General features: G+C 32.3%; 1 protein-coding gene across 1 annotated transcript; it reads left to right on the top strand.

The window, feature by feature from the left end:
• Positions 1-11,349: 11,349 nt before the first annotated feature.
• LOC100808869 (uncharacterized) lies at positions 11,350-12,467 on the top strand. The gene is made up of 3 exons (XM_006574209.1): positions 11,350-11,517; positions 11,652-12,032; positions 12,132-12,467. Exons 1-3 carry the CDS (start codon positions 11,350-11,352, stop codon positions 12,465-12,467), a joined length of 885 nt encoding a protein of 294 aa, XP_006574272.1.
• Positions 12,468-12,936: the final 469 nt, after the last annotated feature.

Genomic DNA, 12,936 nt, shown 5'->3' with positions numbered 1-12,936 from the left:
GAAAGGAATATAACGTAAGATTGGGTGAGCTTATAAAGAGAACAGTTTGTCGTGGTGTGTGCCACGTTGGTCTTCAATAGAATATTAGAATATAAATTATGGATTTATCTTAGAATTAGAAAAATTTATAATTTATATTCTAATATTCTATTGAAAACCAACGTGTCACACACTACAAACATAAACGTTGTTTTGTCTAATTAAGTTTACTTACAAATAAAAATGTAACTTTTATGCTTGCATAAAAAGTGAAAAATAAAAATACTATATATTTAGTAAAATAAAAATAACATGGTTTCTTTTTAAGTTAACACTGATGAATTAATAATATAAAATATCCTGTTATAAATTAGTATTGAAATAATTTTAAGATAATTTTATTAAAGTCAACAAATTTATTATAAATAATAATTTTTTATTGAATGATAATTTTATATTATCAATGTATAATTTTTCTTCCTTTTATTTTTGGGATGGGATTAAGCATATAACAATAAAATAATTTTATATTATAATTATTTTCATTTCCTTCATGAACTTTAAATATATATATATATATATATATATATATATATATATATATATAAAAGTTTATACAAAATATAACTATTTTTACTTCTTTCTTTAACAGTTTTTACTTTTTAACTTTTTAATTTAAAAAATTCAGATAGAAGCATCAAATGGGATTTTTTTAACCAAAGGGGGCAATTTTATTTCAAAATTATTAAATGGGTGCAAATTTTGAAAATTTTCCCATAGGGGCAAGTCGTGTAGGAAAACACGACTTCAGCCATATTTTTCTTAGAAGTCGTGAACCAGGTTACAAATTTGGTGTTTTTTTTAACTGGAAAAATAGAAGTCGTGTAACTAACCTCGACTTGCTTTTTTTATTATTATTATTATTTATTAGTTAAAGTTGCACTTCATCCCTTGTGTCTTCATGAAAAAGTTCAGCTAATAGCATGTGAAATGTGGAGTGTGTAGATTTAACATGTAGCATTGTTGGTCAGTGCATTTTTAGGATAGAAAGGGAAGTTGTGGTTAATTACATGATTTGTTTTTCTTTTCTATTCTAGTTTTTTAAAAAAATAACTGAAATCATACACATATTCATGATTTTTGAAAAAAAAAATATATGCACTAGTAATTAATAATTTCGCAACTTCTTAAAAAAGTAAAATAAAAAAAATATTACTTTGAAGTTGTAAAATAAAACCTAATTTTTTTTACTAAAGTCATGTTTCTTACTCATTACTCTTTTGAGAGGACTAGAGTACTAAATTGATCTCATACCAAGAGTTTTCATATTAAATAGGCCAACATATAGAAGTAATCTAGAATAGATAAAAAAGAGTCAAAGACAAGTGGTAAGAGTTTGATGGAAAAAGGATGGGTAAGAGAAAATTTGAGTTCATACTGAATTTGCTTATAATAGGTGTTAGACCCTAATTATGTCTGCCCCAAAAAAAGAGAAGGAAAGAAAAAGTATAAAAAGAAAAAACATAAAAAAGAGAGAAAAAGAAGACAAAAAAAATAGAGAAAACGTAAAACAAAAAAAGAAGGAAAAAAAAGACATAAAAAAGGAGTAAACGTAAAAAAAAAAATTAGATTGTGTGACCTATTGAGCTCTCAAGAAGAACCCATTAGGTCAAGAAGAAGCAGTACATTGCATAAAAGAAGAAAGGAGAAAAGTCTTGGTATTAAGGGCATCGAGGGGCATGGATCCCAGAAAGAAAAAACGGACCAATCCAGTAGCGCCATTTGACAAGCTATGTCAGAGAAGGGAGATGGGTCTCTAGGTAATTCCCTCATTCCCTCACTCTCTCTCACGTTCTCCCCTCTTTTCCCCCTTCCTTTCTTCTTCTTTTTTTTTTTAAGTCTGCGGCTTCATTGTTCGTCTCGCCAGTGAGCTCCATGGTTGTCGGTGAGATCTGTACATGCTGATATCGCCATTTTTTCTTGGTGCTTTATTTTGCTTCATGATTTTTCACATTTCATCATCCTTTTCTTCTTTTCCTCTTTTTCCATTTTTCAATGAAGCCTCGCGCACAACCGTCGCGCTGCTGCTGTCGTCCCCGTGATGGCCTCGTGCCGTTGGGCCATGCACTGGTGGCGCTGGGGAGGCGCGCCACCCTTCGTGGAGGTGTTCCTCCTTTCATTCCGTTTGGAGGCTAAAACACCTAGGATTTTCCAATCTTGTTGCCTATATGTTAAGAGGGGGTGTATATGTTAATAATGATTGTAAATATCTCGTTATTCATCTTATTTCTCCTATGTTTTAATCTTTCATCCTTAATTACTAAGTGTACCCTCACTTCTATTATGTCTCTTTCTATTCTCATTCTACTTATTTGATTTTGTAGTACTATGACAATTATTTATTTATTTTTACAAATTCTCATTAGTATTCTTTAGTACACACTTACATTCCATGTACTCCATGCTGGGTCATCAACTTGCTTAGTGGTGTTTCAATAATGTGTGAGTAAATTTTGTAAAAGTCATCTTGGGTCTCCGACTTGCTTGACTTCACAAAGTGTACCACAAAACTAAAATCTTTCCTAAAAAGGCTAAAAAATTCTCAAATAAATGATCACTCAATTTTTCATTTTTCACGTTCCGCGCACTTCATTTTGGGTCTCCAACTTGCTTGTCAATATTTCAATAAAATGTGAGTAAATTTTATGAATGTCATGATTGGTTTCTGACTTACTTGAATTTACAAAGTTTACCACAAAATTAAAATCTTGCAAAATAAATAAATAAATAAAATAAAATCAACCCAACACACATGCTTTTTTTTACAAAGAACTACGTAAGTCTTCCTTATTGTACTTGGGGATACGTAGGAGCAAAGACAAACACCTTGTCACCCTAAAAAAGAAAAAAACAAAAAAAATATTTATTTTTTTCTATTTTTTTTCTTTTTTTCCTAATAAACAAAAATAATTCATGTTCTCGAGCGAAGTTAATAACTAAAAAGTCACTTTATTTTTTAGCACACTCGATTAAAAGTTGTTATCTTTATGGCAGGCGTGTGGGGTGTTAACACTTTCCTGTGCATAAACAACCCCTGAATTTTTTTTTCTCAAATCATAGACCATTCCTTATCTTTTTTGTTTTCCTTAAATAAATGTTAGTGGCAACACCCCAAGTCTTCCTTTTTTGGGAAACAATTTATTTAATTTTATTTTGTCGTCCCGTCGTGACCCACGTTGTGACAATAGGATGATAAACTCTATTAGTTCTTATTTTCCTTTTGAGGTGATTTACGATTTTAACCCATTATCCCTTCTTAATTCATTACCTTTGTCTAACACGTTTGCTATGTGTTAATCGATATTCATGAGTTCTTAGTGCATTCAAAATTTGTAAGAAAATAGCAACGTGTCTCCAATTTATGGTTCTTTTTGTGAAAATTGTAAATATTTTCATGCTTGTGTGAGTTTATAGAGTAGAAACTCCATTTTTGTGATCTAATGTTGAATTCAACTCAGTTTGTAGGCTAAAGAAAAGAAGGTGCAAAAAGTTGTTGATGAACTCGCTTAGCGAGGTAGATTAGCTAAGCGAGCCTCATTCGCTTAGCGAGGCAGCCAACTCACTTAGCGGATGCGAAACCCTAGAAGAAGGTAAGTCAGAGATCAGCACGCTTAGCGCGCAGTGAGCTTGCCCAGCGAGGACGTTGTCTCTTCCCGTGCATAGTGTGTCCAAGCTCGCTTAGCGGATTTTCACTTACTCTCGCTCAGCAAGACATGCTCGTAGAGCGAGCCTTCATGTGCTGAGAAGTCCAAGAGCATTTAAAACACTAAGTTGGTGGGAAACCAAAGGTCACCAAGCTAGACCAAGCCATTGCTACGTGAAAAATAGAGAGAAGAAGGCAGAGAGGCTAGAAAGAAGACATTTTTCTTCATCCTTTTCCATTTTCTTTCACAAAAACATTCATTTTTCTAGTTGTATGAAGCTTTTCTTGTAATGGAAGGCTAGGAACCTCATTGTTGGGAAGTATTCTACTAAACACTCTTAATATAAATCTCTAACGTACTATCTATTTAATGTTATTTTTTGGTGTTCTTTGCTTCTGTCTACACTTATTTTACATGTGTGTGGCTTGATCACCCATTTGTATGTTTAGTTAGGCTTTTGAGTATTGGAAAATGTTTTAAATCCTTAAGACTTGATATAGCAAGCTAGATGCCTGTGTATCTAGGAATAAAATGCAATAATCTAGTATGTTTTGCACTGTACGCTTATTGCAACTCTTTTAGAACGAGTTTGTTGAGGAATCAAGAACAAAAGCTAAGAGAGATAGGCTCATTCTTGTAAGGAATCATGGCCTGAGTATTTACTCGGTGCAAGAGCACTAGAATAACGTTAAATAGAGAAGACCTTTTTATACGACAAGAGAAAGTTCAGTAGAAGGCTCCCTAACGCTTTTATCTTGATATTTATCGCATTTTACATTTCTGAGTTTATTTTGTAAGTTGATAAATAGAGTAGTTGATTACAAAAAATTAAACCATCATTGAATCTTTATTTTATTTCAAAAGCTAAAAAGTGTTTACATACTGAATATACATAATCTATATGAAACAAATTCCATGTGGATACGATATTCGGTCTTATCATTTTAAATACTACTTATACAAATCGGTACACTTGTCGATACGCGAACACTATGATGAATAGAGATGATTTTTTTAAAGCCAACTTTACTAAGAGTCTGTATGAGAAAGTGAAAGCACAAATTGAAAAAAATGTTGAACAACATGCTAGATATACCAATAAAGACATAAAAAATATGATTTTCAAACAGGTTCCTAATTGGATAGTTTTTTAAAATATACTCCATTTGGTAATTTTGAAATAAAATTGCCCCCTTTAGTAAAAAGACTACCAAATGTTTCTCTTTCAACTAGTTATTATTAAATAATACTAGTATAATTATTTAGGTACCTCGGGCGTGGTGAAGGGTGCAAGCGAGGACATTAAATGTTTTAGGTTAAATTATAATTTTGGTCTTTCAATAATTTTAAATTTGTAATTTTAGTTTTTTTATTTTTCAAAATAAGCAAATTTGTTAAAGGAGTTGAATCCATGAATTTTTAATTAAAGACAAAATAATAAACCACTAAGACACTTGCTTTATATAGTTAATTTTATAAATTCTATTTTATATGTATCACAAGTCTAGTGTTACTAATTTTTTTTCTAATTATAAAACTTTATAAATTAACATAAAATATTTAATATTTAATTTACATGTATTTCTTTTATTATAAAATTCTATTTTAATATAAATTAATAAATTATCATATATTGAAATTTGTTCTTATTTTATTATAATTTTAAAAAACTACATAAAATGATATATATATTATTTTTAAAAATTATTTTATGTAGTTTATACAGATTAAGTAAATTTAAAATAATATTTAAATTATTTAAAAATTAAAAATTTATTAATTTTTATAATTAAAATATTTTATCATTATTTATATATAAAAATAAATTTACATGTCTTTTTATAAATTATATATCAATATATGTAATATTCTTGATTTATACAATTGGTTTAAAAAAATTTATTTACTAAAGAATTTGTATATAGTTAAGAAAAAAAATTTAACATGTAAGTTTATTAAAAAATAAATATTAAAATTTTATTAATTTATATAATTAGAATTAAAATAAATTTATGTAATATGTATAATTTGCATATTAATCTATATATTAAAATCAATTTACAAAATATTTTATGAAATTTAATTATAAATTGGTAAACTAAAAATAAAAATGAAAATATGAAAAATATTTAAATAAAAATATATAAAATGATATAAAATAAAATTGAAAATAAATGTTCTTTTAATTTATAAATTTTTTTAATTAGAAAAAATAATAACTCGACTAATGATATATAAAATAATATTTATAAAATTAATTAAAAAAATCAATTTTTTAGTGATTTATTTTCTTAGATTTAATTAAAAATTTATGAGTTTATTTTTTATTAATTTTTTTATTTTTCACATAATTTAATTTATTGTCGCATAATTTTCATGCCAATTCTAAGTTACATATAAAATTATTTATTTTGAAAAATAAAAAGGTGAAAATAATAAATTTAAAATTATAAGAAATTAAAATTACAATTTAACTGGGTAAAAAATAAATGAAAAAAGTGGGTCTTGAAAGAAAACAAATAAAATTGTCCAGTTTGAGTCGTGAGAATGTTCTAGGTTTCCAATTCCAAATGTTCCAATTTGGTCTTGGCGTTTGCTTTTCCTTGTTAATGAAATCTGGTAACGGATAAGCTACTAGCTAGGATGTCACCATTGACGGCATCCCACCGCTAATCAATAGATTTTTTATATTAAAATTAAAAATCCATCTTCCACGTGTTGATATGACAATTTTTCAAAATATGTTATTGTTTTACATATTCTCTCTCTCTTTAAATCACTGACCCACTGTGTTTGATTTTTTTTTTTCTTTTTACTTTCTTTGCAGAAGCACAGGAGTTGCTTCTATTAATACATACATTCTTTGTTGTATTTTTATTAGTGATTAGAGTTTATTAAAAATTATATAAAACTGACTGATATATACTTATTTCATTTATGTAGAAATTAGAACCTCAATACAGGTGGAATAAATCCGGTTTGTCTTGGCTTTGACACCTCCATTCCATCCCATCTATAAATCAGCCGTTTTTATATTTTATATTTTTATGTAGAAAAAATACTACAAAAGTTAGCCGTTTTTATATTTTTTTTTTCATTTTTCTCTTTACTTATAAGTTATAAATTAATTTTGTATAAATTAGTATACCGTAATCTTAATTCTTATGTGAATCACAATTATATTTAAGATTCGAACAGAATTTTAGGGAAAATAATTATATCCAAACAATTTTACATGTGACTAATCTAATTTTTGTCCAAGTGAACTTTTTTACTGAATGATTTGGATAGAAGTATGGTACTTGATAGAACATTATGGCGGAAGTTGATCCATGTAGCTGATCCCACCTAGTGGGATAAGGCGTTGTTGTTGTTGAACTTTTTTGTTTCCATTGTATCTTTTTTGGCATGATAAACCACCGTTTGGACCTGCAGATTATGGTAAAGTCGGCCTAAGTCGTGTTGAATAGACCTGACCCTGATTCCCAAATCCCATCACTCTATTGTTATGATTGTGATTCAAAACTGAGCAGTTGTTTTCTGCACCCAAATATGCCTCTTGCACTCCACGTGTTTTTCTTTTTAATAAAAAAGTGAATGAGCAAAAAGACACTTATTATCGTATACTCAACAGGCACCCCAGCAAAACCGTCAAAGGCATGCATTTCAGATTGAAGATGTGTTGTTACAGATTGACTAGTCCAAAAGGTTGGAGAAGTATAATAATTTCTGGAACTTAATCCATAACTATTGATTTTGTTGCTCAAAACACATACTACAAAAAGTTAAAGTATAATCCAAAATGTATTTCAGATTAATGCTTGTTCCAAAATATTAAAAATATAATTATGAAACAAACATTCTAGAATACATTCTTTGCCATCCTCTATTCCACATAAATATATACTAATAATAACAAGAAAAATAATATGGAATTAATTAAAAGTTTTAAACACATTTAAATAAAAATATTTTAAAAGAATAAAAGATTCACATTCGTTTACTGAAATCATAATAGAATCGATTCAAATAAATGATAAAATTATCTCGACTCAAAACAAGATCATCCATTCTGAATGAAGAGAAGTTACACTAAAGTGAAAAACATAAAATAATTATATTATTCATAAAATTATAACAATATATGAAATAAAATCCAATGTCTCGATGTCACATTTATCACAACATTTTTTGTCACAGGCTAAGCCTCTCCATCTCCAACATGAAACTCATCACTCACCTGAAACAAAATAGTAATCAGCCCAAACACAAACACACACTGGAAGTGAGTTATAATAATTCTAAATAAAATAAGGATAAACAAAAACATAATTAAAATACATTATACAATTATTTATACCATAATTCAACTTAATTCATTCCATGTCACTTTACCACTTTATCATTTAAAATTATTTTTCAATCATCAATCACATTATATGTGAATCAAACACTTTATTCAAGAAGAAACAACACTCGCAATTTCATAGTTAACAATTCACAGGCGTTATGCAATAATTATACTAAGACTCAAACATATATGCAATGTGGTACCATGTCAATGAAAAACAACATCAGACGCTTAGGAGTACATAACAAGACACACCACACAATGAGTATGTAAGATCACTCCCAATAAGTAAAATCATAAGGTGACTAGTCATGGTTATTCTGTTTTGCAAGAATGTATCAATCATATGGGATCAACATAGGCTTAAAGGAGCACTCAAACTGAGTGTATTAACCTCCAAGGCTTAAACTCCGAAGAATCCATTAGGGTCTTCCCTTCTTGATTCAGGTCCAACCCTTAAAACAACTTTTGTACACAGACTTTGCTTATGAATTATACAATACTCACGACTTGACATTTATTTTCAAACACGTTTAACACATTACGCTACAATTTAACACCTTGGGTTTTTAACTTGAAATCATACACTTTCTTTTTAACACCTCGTGCATTAATATTTTTCTTAAGATAAACACCAATCAAGTTGTTGTATAATTGTTAGTTGTTATTCATGAGTTAGTTTGGTATTGAAAATTTGCAAGGAAATAACAATGTACCCCCAATTTATGGTTCTTTTTGTAGGAATTATATTTATTGTGTGATTTTATAGAGTAGAAACTCTATTTTTTGTGACTTAATGTTGAATCCAACTCAATGCAGGCCAAAGAAGAGAAGGTGAAAGCTGCTGATAACTCGCTTAGCGAGGCAGATTGACTAGGCGAGACTCATCCACTTAGCGAGGCATCCAGCTCACTTAGCGGATGAGAAATCCTAGGAGAGGAAAAGTCAGAAGATTTGTGCACCCAGCGCACAGCCAGCTAACCCAGCTAAGACGTTGTCTCTTCTCACGCTTAGTGCGTCACGCTTGCTTAGTGAAATTTCACTTACTCTCGCTTAGCGAGACATGCTCGCTAAGCAAGTCTTCGGAAGCTGAAGAGTCCAAGAGCCTTTAAAACACTGAAGTTGGCGGAATTCGAACAGGAACGAGTTGAGAGCAACAAATAGCACTTTGCTTCATGAAGGAAAGAGAGATTTAAGGTTGATAGGCTGGAGAAGACATTCTCCATCATTTTCTTCTATTTTTCTTTCACCAAAAATAGTTTTCCTCTTGTATTTTGAAGCTTTGCTTGTAATGGAAGGCTAGAGCATCTTTGTTAGGGAGTTACTACTGAAACTCTTGATGTAATAGTCTTACTATCTATTTAATATTATTTTTTTGTGTTCTTTGCTTCTATTTATGCTTATTTTACATGTTTGTGGCTTGATCACCCATTTGTATGTGTAGTTAGGCTTTTTAGTATTGGAAAATGCTTTAAAACCTTAAAACTTGATAGAGCAAGCTAGAAATGTGTATGTCTAGGAATAAAGTGCAGTGATCTAGTATGCTTTACATTGTAAGCTTAATACAACTCTTTTAGAACAAGTTTGTTGAGGAATCAAGAACAAAGGCTAAGAGAGTTAGGCTCATTCATGTGAGGAATCATGGTTTGAGTAATTTCTCAGTGTAAGAACATGAGGATAACGTTAAATAGAGAAAAACATATTTTATACAACAAGAGAAATTCAGTAGGATACTCCCCAACACTTTTAACTCGATAATTGTCACATTCTATAGCTTTAAATATTCTATTTTTGTTCAAATAGTTTAATAGTGCAGAACTCAATATTTACTTTAATTCAAGCCTTAAAAATGTTTACATACTGAATATACATAGTCTAGGCGAAACAAATTCCCTGTGGATACGATACTCGGTCTTACCGTTTTATATACTACTTGTGCGCATCGGTACACTTGTCGACGTCTCAACAAGTTTTTGGCGCCGTTGCCGGGGAATTTTTTTCCACTTAGATAGTATAATTCAATTTGGAAACTTTTATTCTTTATTCTTTAATTATTTCTTGTGAATAGTTAGAATTAAATTTTTTCTCTTGACTTGGTTAACTGCTGCTCTGTTTAGTTGCTTCTTGTATGCGAGGTAAAATTCCAGCAGGGGATTTAGCTCCATTAGACTTGGAGATTGAAGCCACTTGCAGGAGGAACAATGCAGAAAAGAGGAGAAAAGCTTTACAAGAGAGGACAGTCCGGCCAAGCACCGAGAGAACTCTTTCATCCGAATCATCTTCATTATTTCCAACAAACTTGAGGGAATTCGAAGTTGTTGCATCTGAAGCTCACATCATGGCGGACAACCAACCACAAAGGGCTACTCTTGAGGACTACTCCAGCTCTACTGTGCCGCAATTTTTCACAAGCATTGCGCGGCCAAAAGTCCAAGCACACAACATCACCTATCCACATTCCTTGATTCAGCTTATTCAAGGAAACCTATTCCATGGTCTGCCCAATGAAGACCCTTATGCACACCTTGCAACCTACATAGAGATTTGCAATACAGTGAAGATCGCAGAGGTGCTAGAAGATGCAATAAGGCTAAGCTTGTTTTCATTCTCTTTAGCGGGTGAAGCAAAGAGATGGTTGCATTCTTTCAAGGGGAACAATTTGAAGACATGGGAGGAAGTAGTGGAGAAATTTCTAAAGAAGTACTTCCCCGAATCAAAGACAATTGAGGGCAAAGTGGCTATTTCATCATTACATCAGTTTTTGGATGAGTCTTTGAGTGAAGCGCTAGAAAGATTATGTGGCTTGCTGCATAAGACACCTACTCATGGATTCACAGAGCCTATTCAGTTGAATATCTTCATTGATGGTTTGAGGCCACAGTCCAAGCAATTGTTAGATGCTTCTGCTGGAGGAAAGATTAAGTTGAAAACTCCGGAAGAAGCAATAGAGCTCATTGAGAATATGACTGCAGGTGACCATGCTATCTTGCGTGATAGAACACACATACCCACCAAGAGAAGCCCGTTGGAACTCTCTTCACAAGATGCATTGTTGGCATAGAACAAGCTGTTGGCCAAGCAGCTTGAATCACTCACCGAAACACTCAGCAAATTGCCAACACGGTTACAAGCGGCTCAGCCTTCTCATTCAGCTGTTATGCATGTTGAAGGTTGCAGTATTTATGGAGGAGCTCATGAATCCGACTGTTGCAGTATTTATGGAGGACCTTCAAACAGATCTCCTAATCAAGGATCAAACTTGTATGAGAGGACCACCAAGCTAGAAGAAACTTAGCTCAGTTTATGCAAGTTTCAATGTCTAATCATAAGAGCACTGAATCAGCCATCAAGAATCTGGAAATCCAAGTGGGTCAGCTGACCAAGCAAATAGCTGAGAGTTCTTCTGGAGGTTTTGGAGCTAACATTGAGAAAATTCCTAAAGAAAAGTGCAAGGCTGTTATGATCAGAAGTAGAATGGAGCAAGTTGTGGAAAATGAAAGTAGGACAAATAAAGAGGAGTTAGGAGCTGAGGGAGAAAAATAAAAAGAAGGGGATCAGATGGAAGAGAGAAAATAAATGAAGACGAGGAAGAAGAAAATGAGAAATTTTTTAAAAAGAGAGATAGTGAGGAGGAGAAAAATTCTAAGAGTGAACTGGCTAGAGATAAGAGGAAGGAGGCTGTCCCAAGTTCTGGAAGGGAAGCACCATATCCTTTGGTGTCGTCTAAGAAGGATAAGGAACGACACTTTGTTCGTTTCCTTGATATTTTCAAGAAATTGGAGATTACTATTCCGTTTGGAGAATCCTTGCAACAGATGTCACTGTACTCAAAATTTCTCAAAGATTTGCTGACCAAGAAGGGCAAATACATCCACAGTGACAACATTGTGGTGGAAGGAAATTATGGTGTTGTCATTCAAAGGATCCTTCCACCAAAATATAAGGATCCAAGGAGTGTTACCATTCCTTGCTCAATTGGTGTTCTGTCAGTTGGAAAGGCGCTTATTGACCTAGGGGCTAGCATAAATTTAATGCCCCTATCCATGTGTAGAAGGATTGGAGAGTTGGAAATCCTACCAACAAAAATGACACTGTAGCTGGCAGATCGCTCAATCACAAGGCCATATGGTATAGTGGAGGATGTATTGCTCAAGGTGCGTCAATTCACTTTCCCTGCAGATTTTGTGATCATGGACATTGAAGAGGATGCTGAGATTCCATTGATTCTAGGTCGTCCATTCATGTTAACAACCAATTGTGTGGTTGACATGAGGAAGGGTAACCTTGAGATGAGCGTAAATGATCAGAAGGTTGCTTTCAATTTGTTTGATGCAGTGAAACACTCAAATGATCAAAATGTCTATTCCAAGGTGGAGAAGATTGAGAATGAGATAGCTCTTGTGGCCAGGGCTAAGGTGTTACAGGATCCCTGAGGTAATATACGTCAAGCTAGTGACGTTAAAGAAGTGTTTACTAGGAGGCAACCCAGCCTTTTTCTTACTTTTCTCAATCATTTTTCTGTTAAGCAATTCATGTAGTTAGATTTTGACTCACTTGAGACTGCTAGAGTATAGTGATAAGCATGTTTTGAATGATAAAGGGGTTTGGTCAAAAGCTTCATTGAAGCATTGGATGAGGAAAGAATTTAGAAAAATTTTCAGTCATCCAACTCGCTCAGTGCGCCACCCACGCTAAGCGACCCAAATCATACGCGTTGAGCGAGTAGTATCTCTCGCTAAGCGCGCCAACCCCCATCCATTGATTGTTGGGGTTTCGCTAAGCCAGACAGTTGCACTAAGCCAAAAAACCTCTCGGTTGAGCATTTATTGGAATTGGGCTAAGCGAGTCATCTCGCTAAGCGCAACATAGTCTCTCGCTAAGCGCGCCTATGTGCCAAACGCA

Source organism: Glycine max, chromosome 1 (genome assembly GCF_000004515.6).
Source record: "Glycine max cultivar Williams 82 chromosome 1, Glycine_max_v4.0, whole genome shotgun sequence".
In the NCBI taxonomy this organism is placed as follows: domain Eukaryota; kingdom Viridiplantae; phylum Streptophyta; class Magnoliopsida; order Fabales; family Fabaceae; genus Glycine; species Glycine max.
Note: the sequence above shows the minus strand (reverse complement) of the source record. Positions and strands in the feature narration are given on the sequence as shown.